Consider the following 18595-nt stretch of genomic DNA (forward strand, 5'->3'; position numbering starts at 1 on the left):
TGAGAATGTGGAGAATGTAATGGGTTAGGGGAGGAATGGTGTAAATAGGCGATTGACGGCTGGCAGTATCGGTGCTCTGCAATTGCTCAGCAAAAGGAGGTGTAAGGCGCTCCTTATGTCCCATAGCCTACACATCACCCTTGGGCAAGGTGTTGGACCTGTTTAGCTTCCCAATCAGGGTCACATGAAGCTATGGATTGCAGATGGTGGATGGTTTTTACAAGCAGATTCTACAAATTGGAATTTCTGGTTGTAAAACTCAAAACGCTGGGCAGATGAATCTGCTGGTCAATGGCCAGGGTTTCCCATCCAGTACGGACCCTGCGACTGAAAAAGGCAACGGGAAACCATTGTATTTTTCCCCTTGTATAATCATGAACTCAACATCGATGATGGTCTCAGCTCAAAGAAGAAACCTTCACCGAAGGAGAACAGGAGGCAACAACTACAATTTGGAGGGTCAGAGATTCTGACGGATGGAGAGACCAGAATGGCAAGACCCCTGAATGACTGATGATGGTTGGCACAGACTTGTTGGGCAAAATAGTCTGATCCTGTGCTGTATTGCTGTGACTCACTACGATTTTGTAGCAATCAATTTTCAGCATTTTTAAATAACTAAAAACACACAGGACCTAAATTGGATGGGACAGAATTTGGAGAAATTCAGGTGGTAACTAAAGGTATGGACCAATCTTAGAACTAGACAGAAGGAGGTGGAGAGGTTTGCGTTGGAGAGTTTAAAGGTGGGGGTGAGATCAAGAGAGATGAGAACTGTTGTTTAAAGTAGCTGAAAACGAGTGTGGCTGGGAGGTGGGGCATGTGAACATATTGTGCCCAGACTGAAAGAGGATGTCACGTCAGCATGAAGTGTTCACAGACTCTCAAAGCAGGGCTGAGGGCACTGGTGGGGCATAGTCCAGGTGCACTGAGCAGACTCCAATCTGTGGGCTCCAGTCTGGCACCCTTGGTGGGTTTTGAGCTCAGGTTGGGAGGTCTGAGAGGATTACACATGCAAACACGCAGAGACACACACAGATGGAGAGACATGCAGAGACACACACTCTCTCGCACGCTCACACACACCCACCCCCTCCTCTATCTCTCCCCTCTGCCTCTGCAGCTTTTGCTCTCTCTTCATTCTCTCTCTCCCTCCCCCTTCCCAGACAACCCGCTGACTCAGTGAGAGCACGTTCACCACACCAAGTTCTCCCACCAAGGTTACCAACAAGAATTTCTCGGTGAACAAAAACACAATCCCACATTGCAGGCTGAAGCAGTGATAGAGAGCCAGCGAGAGTGTGGGGGAAAGGCCGCCTATGTTTACAGAGCACTCTGGAAAGTAGGACATTGTGATCTAGTACATTCCATGCCTATGTCAGCATCCTGGAATATTCACTCCCACAAAGGGACTTTTCCTCCACAGCTCAGGGCCACAGAGATGAGGGACGCCTTTCCATGATTTCTTAATCACAGCTTCATGTAAAAAGTAAGAAGGAATTAAAAGTTGTGCCGTGTGTTGTCAGTGTTCCAAGAGGCTTAGTGGCCAACTTGGACGCAGAGAGATCCCACTATTGCAGCTGTAGGCCGTGCCCAGAGAGGTTTGCCCTGCAGAGGAGGAGAGGGGAGAGGATATTGCTTGGGACTTGCTAGCTGAAGGCAAGTGGTTAGAGGAGGAACTGCGGATATATCAATAAATTGATGTAGCCTTCTGTTGTAACTCATTCAAGGAGGTCTCTTGGTAACTGAGCTCCTCATCTAGAAAGAATCCATCTGATGATTTCTTGTGTCACAGTGGGAGAAATTAAATGCTGCCAGTTCCTGAGCTGCCCCCATTACACATCGTAGCTCCCCAACATTGAGGCACTGACCCCTTGCGCCTTGCCGACACACTGACCCCTCACAGTCCCCCTCACCGACACACTTGACCCCTGTTACGAGCCCAGAGGACCCCAAAGACAAATGGTTACTTAAACAAAAGTTGCTTTTAATTATCTTTAAACATGAAAATAGAAACAAACTTTAACTTATCTCTATTGACTTAACTAACCTAACTTGACCCCCTTCTAATTCTAAGCGCACATGCGTGTAATGTGTGTGTAAGTTCAGAAAAGTTCTTTGATTCACAGTCCAATCTCACCTCTCACTCCTCCAAGTTCACTGGTTGCAGGCAATTCTTATACTTTGCACAGAATTTAACATTTATGAAGTTCACCAGGCTTTGGTGCTTGAAAGGTAAAGGGTTACCGCTCAGGAAGGTTCTTGTCAGTTTTCAGAGAGATTTATTGTTCCAGGACATCCACAACTGATTCCTTTTTAATCACCCACTCCAGTGTCTTACTGACAAAACTTGCCCCTTCAGGGTTCTCCAGATGATAACCTCTTTCTTTCAGGTCACCACAGAGTTTCTTCTTGTTTGTCTTATTCCAAGTGAAGCATTAATAGCCAGTCCTCTCCTCTTGCATGAACCACAAGGGGTTTGACCAGGCCGTCTTCCAAACAGGCTTGCCAGCTTGTCCTGTTCCAGTCCCAGCTACTTCTGCTGGCTGTAACACTGTCAAGTTATTTCTCTCTCTCTCTCTGAGAGAAAGTGTGTTTGACTCTCTCTGCTTGCAAAATCACATGACCCTCTTACAACAGCAAGTTCTCCTTCAGACAATGTGCAGCTCCGACAAGCTCTTTCAGCTGTTGCCTTTTTGTAAACAACAATCCATTAATTAACTTTTGGGCACTCTGCAAAGCTCTTGCAAAGGCTGTGGGGCCGATATGTCTAGCATTAGCAGAGCTCCAGTATTTCATATAAGATCTGTTTTAAAGTGTTTGTATGTGACCTACACTAACAAACCTTTCCCAATTTATCTCCCAAAAACATATCTATATACTCTGTCACACCTCGCACAGATCCCCACACCGACACACTAACCCCCCCCCACACCACGTCACCAACCACTACACAGGTCTGACCACTCATACGCATACTCCCTTACGTCTGACGAGCCCTCTTCTCCTTCCCGCTCCTCAGTGAGATAATTCCATCCCCTCTTGGCCCTCAGGGGAAATTACTGTTGGTTTCTACCTTGAGAAGCATCTTTTCCTGAATCTGGGAACCCCCCTCCATCCTCAGATTCTCTGAGAGACATTCCCTCCAATCCAAACTCAGCATCTCATCCCGCATCTGCTTCACTCGAGCGAGCCTGTTCTCACTGCAGATTCTGGGACCTGCCTTTCTTCAGGACAGCATTTATTGCCCTTGGCATTGCACTGGTGAAATGTGTTCATGCATCGCTCCGGCTCTCCTGACAAAAGAGCTCCCTCCACCCCAACCGCGGTCCTCGGCCCGTCCCTCCTGCCATCTAAACCCCCTCCCCGCAGTGTTACCCTGCCCCATCTTCTCATCCTGTTTCTCCACACAAGGGCTCAACCCCAGCCCATTGTTATCCACTCCCACCATTTCAAATGCTCCCCCTCTCTTCCCCAGGGGTTCCAGTCACTCAGAGAATTGCTTTCCACTGAACTTCAGGTGAACCCTCAGTCAGGTCGCACACTCCAGGGAAGGTTTAAACTGAGGGTCTCCTGGTCGTAGGTACCTGTTTATTTTTGCACTCACAGCTGCAAATTTTGCTAATTCTGACTGTTATTTGATGTCCGCTGATTTTTCGACAAGTTTTGTGTAGTTGGGTGGGCCACAGAGTGTGTGAAGGCACAATCCCATCACTGGAATCAGGCAGCTCTGCTGACTTCTGCTATGCTCATGACCTCGGTCGTCATGGTGACCTCTCCACGTTATCCTTCGCTTCCTCACTACTTGCACGGTGTCCGGCTGTTAAATAGCCAATGGCAAACCTGCTTGAGGGAGAGGGAAGAGGAGAGAGGGAGGGAGTGAGGGAGAGGAAGGCAGAGAGGGAGGGTGTCCAGCAGGGCACTGGTGAACATCGCTCAATTAAAACCAGCTCAGCTTTGAGTATTGTCTGCTCTTGGTCCTCTCTTGGCTGCTTGAAGCAGTGAAGTAGCTCTCCAACAGAGCAATCGCTTCACTGAGCACACTCGCTCTGTCTGTATCAGTGACGGTGGCTAAGCATTTCAATCCTGCGACCTGCTCCTGTGCTGACGTGTGTGTCCGTGGCCTCGTGCACTGTCAAACTTTCTATCTGGGCACTCTCCAACTTCCGATTTCTGTTCGCCCACTCTCCCTCTCTTCCCCCATCCCTCTGTCTTCGTTCCTCCAGCTCTCCATCCCCTTCCCTTTCCATTGACAGGGCCATCCCCCCTCCCCCTGTTTGCTGCTGTGCCCTCCCTCCCTTATCCACCTATTACCTCCTGCCTATGGGACCATGCTCCTGCCCCCCCCCCCACCATTTTGTGCAGGCGCCTGCCTTCATTTTGTTTCTACCTTGATGAAGGGCTCAAGCCCGAAACGTCAGTTATGCACCCTTAGCTTTGCTATATAAACGACACTGTTTGATCTTCAACCACAGAGTCTGTAGACTCTTGTGTTTTAATTCTCCAGCATAGAAATATGCCCTTCAGCCCATTTACCCATGCTAAGGAAGTTAGTCCCATTGCCTGGATTGGCCCAGATACCTTTCACCCTCTTCTACCAACATTGCCCATCCAAATGTCTCTTCATTGTTTTAGTTGTGCCCACCTCCCTCTCCTAACGGGCCCAAGAGTATGTAATTGTGCAGCAACAGGTGTAAAGACCATTTCCCTGAACCCCACAACAGTGCTCTCTTGCTCCCCTTGCCAGGTGCTCATAGATTTACAGTAAAAATCCCCATTATCCAGAATTCAGTGGTTAGTTTTCCACCAAGCAACCGGCAAATTCACATACCTGGCATCTACCAATTCCCATAAGTGCCGGATACTGGGGTTGGGTGGGGGGGGATTTACTGTATTTCATTGCAGCTCCACAATTGTCCTCTTCTACTTTAATTGGCTGTGTGCAGGTTGTTCACAGTAGAACGGATTGGGCCATCGCTTCGTTGAGCCCCTCGGCTCAGTCCGCCGCAATAGTGTGGATCTCCCAGTGGCCGCCCATTTCAATTCCTCGACCCTTTCCCTTGCAGACATGTCTGTCTATGGTCTATGGGACCACCCACAAATTGAAGGAAAGCCCCCTCATCTTCCATCTGGTCACCCTCCAACCGGATGACATTAATATTGAGTCCTCCAGTCTCCATTAAACTTTCCCCACCCTCCTTCCCCCTGCCTCCTTTCCTCTAGTTCTCTCTCTCTTTAGCCGCTTTCAGGTGCTCGGACGCAGATAATGCACCAGCAGACGTGGCTGGGGGAGTGCAGCTGGGACGTTCAGATGGCCGCAGAGAAGACACCTTCTGTCACCTGAACCTGCCAGCTGAAGAAGAGCTGCGTCTGAGCGAACGCCGGCTCCTATGGACTGTGGCCGTAGTCCCACTGCTGCTTTCAGGCGCTACGGGGGATTCTCCGAGCCAGAGAATATACCTACCCAAGGAGGGTTAGGTAAGTGCTCCTCCTGGCCGGGTTCTCCACTTTCAGGTGGCCACTCGACAGCCACATTGGGGTAGAATAGGCGGCTTTACAGTCAGGTATTCTGGCCACCTGAAAGTGGCTTCTCTCTCTCTCCTTTTCCCTTTGTCTCCTTTCACAGAGTCAAAATCAATTCTCACCTTTCCTCTTACCATATCCAAATTCTGTAACATCTTATGTCTGATGGTCTGTACGCCCCCAACTCTCGATTTCCCCCTTTCTTTCTCCAGCCCTTAATTCGGTCACTTGTCTATTTTCAACCATACCTTGAAGAAGGGCTCGGGCCTGAAATGTCAGTAATATACCTTTACCTCCTGTGCACAGTGTGAGACTGGCCGAGTTCCTCCAGCGTTGTCTACAATCACGGTGTCTATAGACTTTCGTGTTTCAATCTGCCCACAGAAGAACCTGTTTTTTTTAGAATTTAGACATTCAGCACGGTAACAGGCCCTTCCGGCCTACGGGCCCGTGCCAATCAATTAACCAGCAACCCTTGTACATTTTGAAGGGTGGAAGGAAACCCATGCAGATATGGGGTGAATGTACAAACTTCTTATGGACATCGCCTGATTCAAGCACGGGTCGCTAAAGCTGTTGAACTGACCGTCCTGCGGTTACAGTGACTGCGCTCAGTGTAGTGTGACAAAAACAAACTTAAAAACTCTGGCAGCTCTCTCCATCCACCCACCGCCCTCATTAAATCTTTTGGCTCTCACCATAATTAATGCCCTCCCGTTTTAGACTTCCTGCCCCGTGATCATCACGCTCTTGATGATTTGAAATACCTCTGTGAGGTTGCACCTCAGCCTCCGACATTTGAGGGGAAGCAGCCCGAGCCCGTCCACTCTCCCCCCTCCAACTTATCCTGCTGGACATCTTTGTGAACTTTTTCCAAGTGAATGACATCCTTCCCATTTCATCGTTCTTGAGCTGAAGAGCAGACTGTGTGGACACTTTTTTAATGCTTTATTCACAATAAATTATAGCCTCTCCCCAACTTACGACCTATGCGACATACGACTGATTAAAATACTGTATAATTTTTTTTTAAATAAAGAAAATATATATGTAAATATAAAAAATTGCTCTTGTTTGCATGTCCACCAGTGCTAATGACTGCATGTGCATGATAGTGACCGTCAGACGATATCCCGGAATTGGGTACATCACAGCGTATCTCTCAGTTCTAAGGGTAAAAGGATGCTGTACAGGTACAGCAGGCTGTTGGGAGAGAGTGGAGCAGTGGGATCAGTGTGGGGACTGAGAGCGGGCTGTCGGGAGAGCGCGGGGTAGTGGGGTCTGTGTGGGGACTGGTAGCGGGCTGATGGGAGAGCGTAGAGCAGTGGGATCAGTGTGGAGACTGAGAGCGGGCTGTCGAGAGAGCGCGGGGTAGTGGGGTCTGTGTGGGGACTGGTAGCGGGCTGATGGGAGAGCGTAGAGCAGTGGGATCAGTGTGGGGACTGAGAGCGGGCTGTCGGGAGAGCGCGGGGTAGTGGGGTCTGTGTGGGGACTGGTAGCGGGCTGATGGGAGAGCGTAGAGCAGTGGGATCAGTGTGGAGACTGAGAGCGGGCTGTCGGGAGAGCGCGGGGTAGTGGGGTCTGTGTGGGGACTGGTAGCGGGCTGATGGGAGAGCGTAGAGCAGTGGGATCAGTGTGGGGACTGAGAGCGGGCTGTCGGGAGAGCGCGGGGTAGTGAGGTCTGTGTGGGGACTGGTAGCGGGCTGATGGGAGAGCGTAGAGCAGTGGGATCAGTGTGGGGACTGAGAGCGGGCTGTCGGGAGAGCGCGGGGTAGTGGGGTCTGTGTGGGGACTGGTAGCGGGCTGATGGGAGAGCGTAGAGCAGTGGGATCAGTGTGGGGACTGAGAGCGGGCTGTCGGGAGAGCGCGGGGTAGTGAGGTCTGTGTGGGGACTGGTAGCGGGCTGATGGGAGAGCGTAGAGCAGTGGGATCAGTGTGGGGACTGAGAGCGGGCTGTCGGGAGAGCGCGGGGTAGTGGGGTCTGTGTGGGGACTGGTAGCGGGCTGATGGGAGAGCGTAGAGCAGTGGGATCAGTGTGGGGATTGATAGTGTGAGGACTGCATTCCACGCATCCATTTTGAGATCCAACTGGTCGGTCAGAACGCAACTCGGACGTGTCAGGGAATGGCAGCATTTACAAACTATAAAACCATTCGAGTCTTGTCAGTCATATCTATACAGTCTCATCATGTACATTGTTTCATTTGCTTTCTCAGTACCCCATTACCACCACTGTGGCACCTTTTCGCTTCTCCCACTCTTTTATTTGAGGGACTTCCCCTCGGTCTCGGCCCCTCAGTGTCTCTCATTACATCTCGCCACAGTAACCCCACATTGGCTGCCCTGGGTCTCAGTGTGTCCCTGAAGCTTGGAATGCACCAGTCTGCAGCATTCTCACACCGACATCTCTGTGTGCTGAAAAGCCAACAGGTTTTGGGCAGACTGAAGTGCGTCTTTCACCAAGTCGACAGTCTGCTGAACTGTGAACAGTTGAACCTCTTTACACCAGCAACGTTGGGATCTGGCCATTGCCGGACTATGGAAAATAGAAAATGCATAGAAAATAGCCATCAAAGATGCCTCGATCAGACCCATTTTCCGATCTAAAAGTATCAAATATATCAAATCCTGGTTAGCTTAGCGGTTAGCACATCGCCTTCACAGCGCCAGCGATCGGGACCGGGGTTTGAATCTCATGCTGTCTGTAAGGAGTTTTTACTAATGGCGGAGTTTCTGGACCACAGAGTGCCAGATAATGAGGTTCAACCTGTTGTGGACTAAAGAATCTTGGTCTGTGAGATGCTGGAAGTACCCAGTGGGTCAGGCAGCACCCCCAGAGAGAGAAACACTGAGTTAATATCACAGTTACATCAGACGGAGTGGCCTTCTGCAACACATGGCGAAATAATCTTATGATGTAACGAGACAGGAAGCGGTTTTGTGACCCTGTGTGAGCAGCAGTGAGGATTACACAGGTCAGGCACAGAGAATACTAATGAAGTGGAACTGTGATTGGCAGGTCGATCACAAACCGATCCTTGTGTCGATAAACTGGAAGTAACAGTGTTGATATGGTTTGTTCAGAGAGATATTCAAGGCAGCTTTTGTGTTCATCTTGATTGTTTGTGTCTTCAATTCCTCTGTATTGAGTTGTTTCTCTGCTCTAATCCGGGCTGGGCGTCTGCCAGATTCAACTTCCCGAGCCGGTGTGGTGGGACGATTTTCATTTCAGGCTGAGGTTGAATCTGTGAGGCGGTTATTCACCAACCAGCATCAGCACCGGAAAGTCAATGTCGGGCCTCCCCCCTGCAGTGGGGGGGAGGGGGTGGGAGCCCCCGCTGCAATGCTCTGGTCACCTGGGTTTGGTCCCGACCTCCGGAGCTGGCTGTGTGGAATTTGCACATTCTCCCTAGGACCACCTGGGGTTCTTCCAACACCCCAAAGGGCATATAGGTTTGCAGGTTAATCGTGGATGAAGGGGAGAATTGGGAGGGGGGGGTGGGTGGGGGGAAAATGGGATTAACATCAGATGGTATGGATGATATCAGCCTTAACTCGAGTGGCCGAAAGTACTGCTTCCTTCTTTCTTTCCCCCTCCCCCTTCCTCTCTTCCATCTTTGTCTCCCCTTAGCTCTTTCTGTCTCACTCTCTCCACCCTCTCCTCTCCATGCTCTCTCCTCCCCTTCCCCACGTTGTCTCTCCTTCCCCACCCTGTTTCCCCTCTCTCCATTCTCTTTCCTTCTCCATTTTCCCTCTTCTCTATCTCTCTCTCTGGACACGGGGAGTACCAGCCGGATTTGAACCCCGGCCACTGCTGTAACAGTGTTGTACTAAACGCTATGCTATCCATGCCATCCTGCACTTTTGTGTTTTGCTCTCGATGCCAACGTATGCGGACGCTGGGGGTCTGGCACAGATGACAGAATGCAGCCTTGGGCAGATCGGACATTGGATGACAACAGACTCGAGGGGCAGAGTGGCCTCTTCCCATCCTCTTAGATTCTTCACAAAGCCTTTGCTGGGCGGACTGGGGTGAGATTGTGTGGGGCTGGGAGACAGGGCACAGGGACAGTGGATCAGGCAACGTACGCGGGGAGAAGTGAGGTGTGGTTAGCAGAGCTGGGACTTCTCTCTGGAGCAAAAACAAGGATGAGAGGTGATTTATTAGAGGTCTACAAGGCACTGAGAAAGTAAACAGCCATTGCCTTTTTCCCAGGATGGGGGCAGCAAACACCAGAGAAGATCTGTAGGGAAGTTTAAGGGAGACATCAGGGGTAGGTTTTTTTTACACAGAGTTGTGGGTCTTGCCAGAGGTGGTGGTTGAGGCTGAAACAATGGGGGCATTGAAGGCATGGGTGAAAGAACATTAGAGGTAAGGAGGGTTTAGTATTTTTTTGGTATGAGTATAGAGGTCAGCACAACATTATGGGGTGAAGGGCCTGGAGGGTGCTGTAAAGTTATATGTTCCAGGTTGGGAGCCTCCGAAGTAAGAAGGGGTGATATTAAATGAAGGTCGAGATTGGGGGGGGGAAATCTATCAAAGGCTTTTGCTCCTTTCAGGGACAATTAAGGACGGGCATTAAATCCTTATCTTGCTAGTGCTACCTAGACCCCAAAATGCACCCAGCTGAGCGCAGGTCACCTTCCTCATTCCTGACTCTGTTCAAATTACAGCACGGTAACAGGCCATTTCGGCCCACTTGTCCCTGCCACCCAATTTACACCCCTTTAGCCTACAACCCCTGGTATGTTTTGAATGATGGGAGGAAACCAGTGCCCCCCCCCCCCCGGGGAAAACCCACACAGAAAAGGGGAGAACGTACCAACTCCTTGCAGACAGCGCGGGATTTGAACCCCGGTCACTGGCATTGTAAAGGCGTTGTGCCAACCGGGTGGCCCCGTTCAGCACTGGTGTCCAGCCAGAGGGGATCAAACAGGATGCAAAGTGGAACGTACTTTAGACGCACAGTTGTGATTTTCAACTCAACGTTAATAATTTAACTGCAAAGGAATCTTTCTGCAGTAGTTCTAATAATTGGAATGTTGAAGCATGGAACTGTGCATTCAGACAATGCTTTGTATTTGTTCTGGAAACAGACAGGCCTTTGTTCTGGGCTTGATTCTGATGTTGAGAGGTTGCCTTTGTCCTCTCTCAATTTCCATTGTTTGGCTGAGAATGCCCGGCCTTGTGTGACAGAGATGTATCTTTCCGCTCAGCCACTCTGTATCCCTCTCCGAGACTCCCAATCCAGCTGCCCTATTAGGACCATCCTGACTGCTTCGTGACCCACGGTGGGGGTGGGGAGTGTAGAGCCCCTGCCCTGCCACTGCGGAGGCCCCGCCGGTTCAATCCTGACCTCTGCTGTCTGCACGGTTCTCCCCTGTGCACGTCGGGGATCCTCCCGGTTTCCTCCCACATCGGGTTGGTCGGTTGGCAAAGGAGGAATCGCCCCTGGTGGGAGGATAGAGGGAGAATCTCGGTGGGAGGGGGGGGGAGTGTGAGGAGGACAAAAGGCAATGAATGTAAACGGGTGCCGATGGTCAGGACGGACCACAGTGCTCGTGTCCATGCCGTGTGACTCAATAATTGTGAGCTGACACTGAGGAATGTTCTATCCATTGTGTAATCCTCCAGCATCCAATCTCCTCTTTTGTTTTTTTTTCCCTGTTTCTTTGAGCATTGTTCCAGAAAGATCCCTCGCTTGTTCCATCCAAGTTTAAGGCCCCTTTCTCTGTGTTGGTTACTCACTGACACAGATTTTTCAGGTCAGGGTGAAGGCCAGACCTTCGATTCCAATGCTCTTAAACTGGTATGGGAGCAGAACGTTGTGGGATGTTCAGCGGCTCCTACATCACCAGGTTCAGGACCAGCTGCTCCCCCTCCACCATCAGACTCCTCAATGACAAACTCAATCAGGGGTTCACTCAAGGGCTCTTTGGTCATTTTTTTTTTTAATTATTTGTTTATATTTAGACTAGTGGTTCACAACTTTTTTCTTTCCACTCACATCCCACTTTAAGTAATCGCTCTGCCATCAGTGCTCTGTGATTAGTAAGGGATTGCTTAAGGTGGGATGTGAGTGGGAAGGGAAGGTTGAGAATCCTTGCTCTAGACCCAATTGTTATTGAAATATTTTGCTTGAGAAAAATTGTCATTGGCCCATTTTCCTTTGGAGTTCTGAAACCGTGCACATAACGAGTCAGTGAGGTACAATTTAAACAGTGGTTTTTGAAGCTTTTCTTTCCACCCACATCCCACCTTAAGCAATCCCTTACTAACCACAGAACACCAATGACACAGGGATTACTTAAAGTGGTACGTGAGTGGGAAGAAAAAGGTTGAGCACCACTGATTTAGACATACAGCGCTGGAACAGGCCCTTTCGGCCCACGAGCCCATGGCACCCAATTACATCCAATTAACCTACAACCACCAGTACATTTTTGGAAGGTGGGAGGAAACCAGAGCCCCCAGAGGAAACACACTCAGACACGGGAAGAACATGCAAACTCCTTACAGACAGCGCGGGATTCGAATCCCAATCTCTGGCGCTGTAAAGGCGTTGCTCTAACGCTAACTGACCCACAATTTATCATTGAATATTTATGTTCTGTATTGCCAAGTCAGGTTGTTTGAATTTCTCTCTTTTATAAACACATCTTTTGTCAAGTGCAGATTTATTTTTTGCACTTCCAATAGGTAGAAATTCTTCTTGGCCCACAGGAAAAAGAATCTCAGGGTTTTATGTGCGTACTCTGACAATAAATCTGAACTTTGGGTGAGGCAGCATCTGTAGAAAACAAACATCTTAAGTTTGTGGTGAAAGGCAAGGGAAGCAATGGAATGTCTAGGATTAGGGTGGAGACCAAGGGAGCGCAGATGTGACAAGAGGTGGCGTGTAGTTGTCTGGAGGACGTGTCAATAGAAGGAGATAATTGAGGACCAAAGAGAGAGGAAAGAGACGGTCTTGCGGTAATCAGATGGGCGCAGTGTAACGTCGCTGTTCTTGTGTAACACTGGACAGAGCAGATGTGGCAAGATTGTTTCCCAATGTAGGGGAGTCTAGGAGAAGAGGGTACAACATCAGGATAAAAGAGGGTCAATTTAAAACAGAGATGTGGAGTAGTTTCTTTAGTCAGAGGGCGGTAAGTCTGTGGAACTTGTTGCCACAGGCAGCTGTGGAAGCGAGGTTGTTGGGTGTATTTAAGGCAAAGATTGACAGGTATTTGATTAGTCAGGGTGTCGAGCGTTACGGGGAGAAAGCCGGGGAGTGGGGCTGGGTGGGAGGATCAACTCCTGATTAGAATGGTGGAGCAGACCCAATGGGGCCGACTTCTGCTCCTATATCTTGTGATCTCACTAACACTGAGCATTCACCCTTAAGGTTTAGTGGATAGGACACTGCATCAATGGGTCACACAGGAGAGAAATGGGCCCTTCAGCCTATCCTGACTATCCTGCCCCGCCTGTGCTAATCATGTGCCCATGCAAGAATTTTTTTTAATTTAAATGTTTTAAAATTTTTAGACCCACAACACAGTAACAGGCCATTTCAGCCCACAAACCCATGCCACCCTACAGCCCCCCCACCGCCCCCCGGTATGTTTTGAAAGGTGGGAGGAAATTGGAGCCCCCAGGGAAAACACACATGGGGAGAACATACAAACCCCTTACAGAGAGTGTAGGATTCGAACCCTGGTCCCGCTCACTGGAACTGCAACAGCGTTGCACTAACTGAAAAGAAATATCGGAAGGTCTGGGCAAATCTGCTGGGAGAGAGACAGAGATGGTTAACAGATAGAGGGTAGAGCGAGACTTGAAGACACAGCCAAGAGGATACAAAGGGAGGTCTGTGATAGAGTTGGGGAGGGGGGGTGGCAGAGGGAATGAACATTGGAGGAGGTACACAGCCAAAGCAATCACCAAACACAGTAGAGTGTGATGACTGTTGGCAGTGTGGGCAGTGCAGACCAATAACCTATAGGGTTTAACACACCAGAAGTTGTGAACCTCTAGTCTCTTGCCTCAAGAACGGATGAACTAGCTTTAGAGGTGGTGCAAAGGAAGGTTCTCTGGGAAATGAAGGGGTGACCTTCTGAGGAAAGTTGTGCGACCTGGAACAATACTGACTGGAGTTTAGCAGGATGAGGGGTGTCCTTTTTGAAGCGTACAATGTAATGAAAGGAACAGGAAAGCAGGAAGGTTGTTTCCACTCACAGGTGAAATGGAAGATTTAAGACCAAGATGTGGAGGAACTGCTTCTCCCAGAGAGGGGTGAATCTGTGGAATTCTCTGCTCAGCAAAGCAGGAGAGGCTGCCTCATTAAGCTCATTTAAAGCTTAATTATTTGAATAGTTGGGGATTTGAGGTTATGGGGAACAGGAGGGAAGTGGAGCTGAGTCCATGGCCAGGATTGAAAGGCTAGGCAGGCCGGACCACTCCTCCCCGTACTTTCTAACAGAAACACAGTAGAACACAATAACAGGCCATTTCAGCCCACAAACCCATGCCACCCTACAGCCCCCCCCCCCCAGTATGTTTTGAAAGGTGGGAGGAAATTGGAGCCCCCAGGGAAAACACACATGGGGAGAACATACAAACCCCTTACAGAGAGTGTAGGATTCGAACCCTGGTCCCGCTCACTGTAGAACATCAAGCACCGTCATGCTGAACACTGGTGCACCTCAGGGCTGTGGGCTCAGGCCACTCCTGTTCACACTGCTGGCCCACGACAGCATCGCCAGATCCAGCTCCAACAGATTTATCAGGTTTGCAGATGACACGCCTCGTCAGCAACAGCGATGAGTCCCACTGCAGAGAAGAGGGGGAAAATCTCGTGATCTGGTACGAGAGTAATGACTGAAGTCTCAGTATGGACAAGACATGATCATGGACTTAAGGAGGAGCAAGAGTGACCACCCTCCACTGCAAATCGAACAACTCTGTTGTAACGAGAGTGGAGAGCATCAAATTCTTAGAGTTCACTGGACTAGTGACCTGTCGTGGACACTCAACATCTCCTCACTTGTCAGGAAGGCACAGCAGTGACTGCACTTCCTGGGAAGACTGAAGAGGGCAAGGTTACCGGCCCCCATTATGTTAACCTACAGGAGCTCTATTGAGAGCGTCTTGGCCGGCTACATCATCATGTGATACAGGTGCTGCAGAGAAATGGATTGGAGGTCAATCCACAGAACCATAAGAGTGGCAGAGAGGATCACTGGGGTCTCCCTCCACCACCCCCCCCCCCCCCCACCCATCAATGGGATCTACCAGAATCATTGTCTGAAGAGGGCACACAAAATCATTGAGGACCCCTTCCATCCTGCACAAAGCAACTTTCAGCTGCTCCTGTCAGGGAAGAGATCCAGGAGGATCAGAGCCAGCTTCACCAGGCTGAGGAACAACTTTCTCCCCCGGGCGGTGCGAATGCTGAACAACCAAAGGAACTGCTCACACTCACCGTCCCAGGCTCTCATATTCACGACTCAATATTTATTTACTTAAATAGATTAATACTTGTCCTCTATATATATTGTTTGTCTGTATGTGTGTTATGTCTGCTTGTGTGTCTGTGTGTTTTGCACTGAGGACCGGAGAACACTGTTTCGTCAGGTTGTACTTGTGCAATCAGATGACAATAAACTTGACTTGACATATTTTATGTGATACACCTCGTTGTAAGATATTCTGCTCATTTGAGTTTGTTGTGGGGCCTTCTCCCTTAAGGAGGAAAGGAGATGGCAGCAATTACTGATGTCAGGGCTAAGCATGGGCGAACACATAATCATCTCAATCACCCCGTTATCTGCCAGCTTTGGACTGCAGGCAGCAGCCGTCTCTGCCGACACAAAGGCATGTGGCCACTGGTTCTGTTCTCTTGTGGGGCCGGGGCTGGGCAAGGAGTGAAATGATGGTACTCTGGAATCTGGGTGGAGATTCTGCAGTATCTTGCGCTTAGACACAGAGAATATCCTTAGCTTGCATGCTATCCAGGCAAGTGAGTTCATACTGAAGTACAGCAGTGAGTGCAACAGTAAGAGTGCAGGATATGTGTTACAGTGGGTCACAGGGTGCAGGGTGCAGTGTTCCAGTGAGTCCCAGAGCACAGAGTGGGGTGTTACAGTGGGTCCCAGAGCACGGTGGGGTGTTACAGTGGGTCACAGTGCGAGGGTGGAGGAGGGGAGGAGGAGTTGATTGAGGGGAGAAGGAGTTGATAGAGGGGAGAAGGAGTTGATAGAGGGGAGAAGGAGTTGATAGAGGGGAGAAGGAGTTGATAGAGGGGAGAAGGAGTTGATAGAGGGGAGAAGGAGTTGAAAGAGGGGAGGAGGAGTTGATAGAGGGGAGGGGAGGAGGAGTTGATAGAGGGGAGGGGGTGGAGGTGATGAAGGAGGGGAGGGGGTGGAGGAGGAGTGGTGGAGTTGATTGAGGGGAGGGGTGGTGGAGGGAGCTGGTGTTGATGGAGGGGAGGATGGTGGGTGATGGCCTGGGGTGTGTTCACGGCTCCAGATCCATGTGGTGATGCATCGGGAACAGGATGCTCTCCATGGAGCCTCTGCAAAAGTTGATGGGAGAGCTCGGGACATGCTGAATTACCTTCGACAAATTAGATGGAGACTGGAGAGGGCAGGGTGATGGTCTACTTTGGATTGTCCCAAAGAGCCAGAATAAGGCCAATGGGTAGAGTGGCCATCCTGTGTTTAGTGACTTTCTGACAGAGCCTTTCTCTAGAGAAGTGATCGCGTGGGCAGCCCATTCCCCACCTTGACATGTCCTGCCTGGTCCCCCTCCCACGTACATCCTGTCCGTTCCCCTTCCTCCACTTGTGCTGCCTGCTTGGCCGGTGGAGAGCGGCGCTCATTCCCATCCCCTCGGTCGGTGGTGGGGGGGCATCAAGGCAATGTGGTTGCGGTTTTTCCCACCGGGCCACCCTCTGGCCGTTCTGTACCCCGGAGCTAGGTTAACACCTTTCTCTCTTTCTCTCTCTCTCTCCAGCCATCTACAACTACGATGCCTCCCATGAGCAGGAGCTGTCCCTCCAGGTGGGAGACACTGTTCACATCCTGGAAACATGTGAAGGTTCGTGTCACAATCCTTTACAATCTTGCACATGCTCACAAATTTACACAGATGCAGGCCTCACACACTCTCTCACACATAAACCTAGATGCTCTCTTGCACTCCCTCTCACATTCTCGCTCTCCTTCTCACATTCTCGCACTCCCTCTCTCTCACTCCCTCTCTCTCACTCCCTCTCTCTCACTCCCACTCTCTCTCACTCCCTCTCTCTCGCACTCCCTCTCTCTCGCACTCCCCCTCTCTCTCGCACCCCCCCTCTCTCTCGCACCCCCTCTCTCTCTCGCACCCCCTCTCTCTCTCGCACCCCCTCTCTCTCTCGCACCCCCTCTCTCTCTCGCACTCCCTCTCTCTCTCGCACTCCCTCTCTCGCACTCCCTCTCTCTCTCGCACTCCCTCTCTCTCTCGCACTCCCTCTCTCTCTCGCACTCCCTCTCTCTCTCGCACTCCCTCTCTCTCTCGCACCCCCTCTCTCTCTCGCACCCCCTCTCTCTCTCGCACCCCCTCTCTCTCTCGCACCCCCTCTCTCTCTCGCACCCCCTCTCTCTCTCGCACTCCCTCTCTCTCTCGCACTCCCTCTCTCTCTCGCACTCCCTCTCTCTCTCTCGCACTCCCTCTCTCTCTCGCACTCCCTCTCTCTCTCGCACTCCCTCTCTCTCTCGCACTCCCTCTCTCTCTCGCACTCCCTCTCTCTCTCGCACTCCCTCTCTCTCTCGCACTCCCTCTCTCTCGCACTCCCTCTCTCTCTCGCACTCCCTCTCTCTCGCACTCCCTCTCTCTCTCGCACTCCCTCTCTCTCTCGCACTCCCTCTCTCTCTCTCGCACTCCCTCTCTCTCGCACTCACTTTATCACATTTTTTCTCACTCTTTCTTGCTCTCTCTCTCACACACACACACACACACACACACACACACACACACACACACACACACACACACACACACACACACACTCTCTCTCTCTCTCTTTCGCAATCTTTTTCTCACATGCGCACACACACACTCTCTCTCTCTCACTCAGGTGCACGCTCACAGACAGGCGGGTGAAGACTTGTTCACCATACATTATCCACTCGATTTGCTGACTTCCACTTGGAAAGCACGTGCAAGTTGCAGACTGACTCCCCAACCGGGTCCACGGGAGAGTGTTCCCTGGAATGAGTTACTGAGTTGAATTCCTTACACAGAGTGTTGAGTAGGCCTGGGGAGGTCTCTGACACACTCTGTAAATGAGGCAGTGGGAGGCCTTTGTGGGAGAGCGTTTGTTAATAGCGGCTTTGCCTCAGCAGATATTGGACAAAGTTCCTTTATCCCAACTTTAGCAGATTCCTGAAGAAATTGCAGCTTCAGTAAGTGCTAACATGATGGGATATCATTGGTCGCAGAGCAGCCGCCCCCCCCCCCCCCCCCCCACTGTCACTCGGGAGCCTTGCTCTGTTTCCTCCTTGGTGGGGGAACGTCCCTTTGTGTGGGGCCCAGTGAGTGAGGTGGTGTCATTGATCCTCCTGCTTTTTCCCCATCATGGGTGGCTCACATTTAACTCTTCACTGACTGGTGTGTGTCTTCTGATTCCCTAGGCCACTGAGCTGGCCCCGAGCTCCCCAAAGGCATGATTCCCCGATGGAAGGGAGGGAGGGGGGTCAGGTCCACAAGGGTAGCTGTCGCTCGCTTGTGTATGAGGTTCCCCAAGCAGTAGATCAATAATGCCTCCATCTCTGTAACTGGGCAGGTGAGGAACAGGCTCTTCAGCCCATCAACTACATTCTGTCCCTCCACACACGTTATTACATGAAGGTCAGCTGCTCCCACCAGGGAAGAGATGCAGGAGTATCAGAGCTAGCACCCCCAGGAAGAGGAACAGCTTCTTCCCAAGGGGAGCGAGGATGCTGAATGACCAAAGGAACTGCTTGCACTCACCATCCCAGTCTCTCGTATTTATGAAATAATATTTATTTATATCGATTGGTGGTTTTCAAATATTTTCTTTCCATTCAC

At 50.6% G+C, this 18595-nt stretch overlaps 1 protein-coding gene across 1 annotated transcript in view; it reads left to right on the forward strand.

Moving 5' to 3' along the window:
- Positions 1-18595, forward strand: part of LOC138752907 (dedicator of cytokinesis protein 5-like) — a 158296-nt gene that overhangs the window by 14427 nt on the left and 125274 nt on the right. Inside the window, 2 exon segments of the mRNA XM_069915516.1 lie at positions 5240-5478; positions 16520-16603. Of these exon segments, the coding sequence (XP_069771617.1) occupies positions 5391-5478; positions 16520-16603 (172 nt within the window). The 5' untranslated portion in view covers positions 5240-5390.

This window comes from Narcine bancroftii, chromosome 2 (genome assembly GCF_036971445.1).
Source record: "Narcine bancroftii isolate sNarBan1 chromosome 2, sNarBan1.hap1, whole genome shotgun sequence".
Classification (NCBI taxonomy): Eukaryota; Metazoa; Chordata; class Chondrichthyes; order Torpediniformes; family Narcinidae; genus Narcine; species Narcine bancroftii.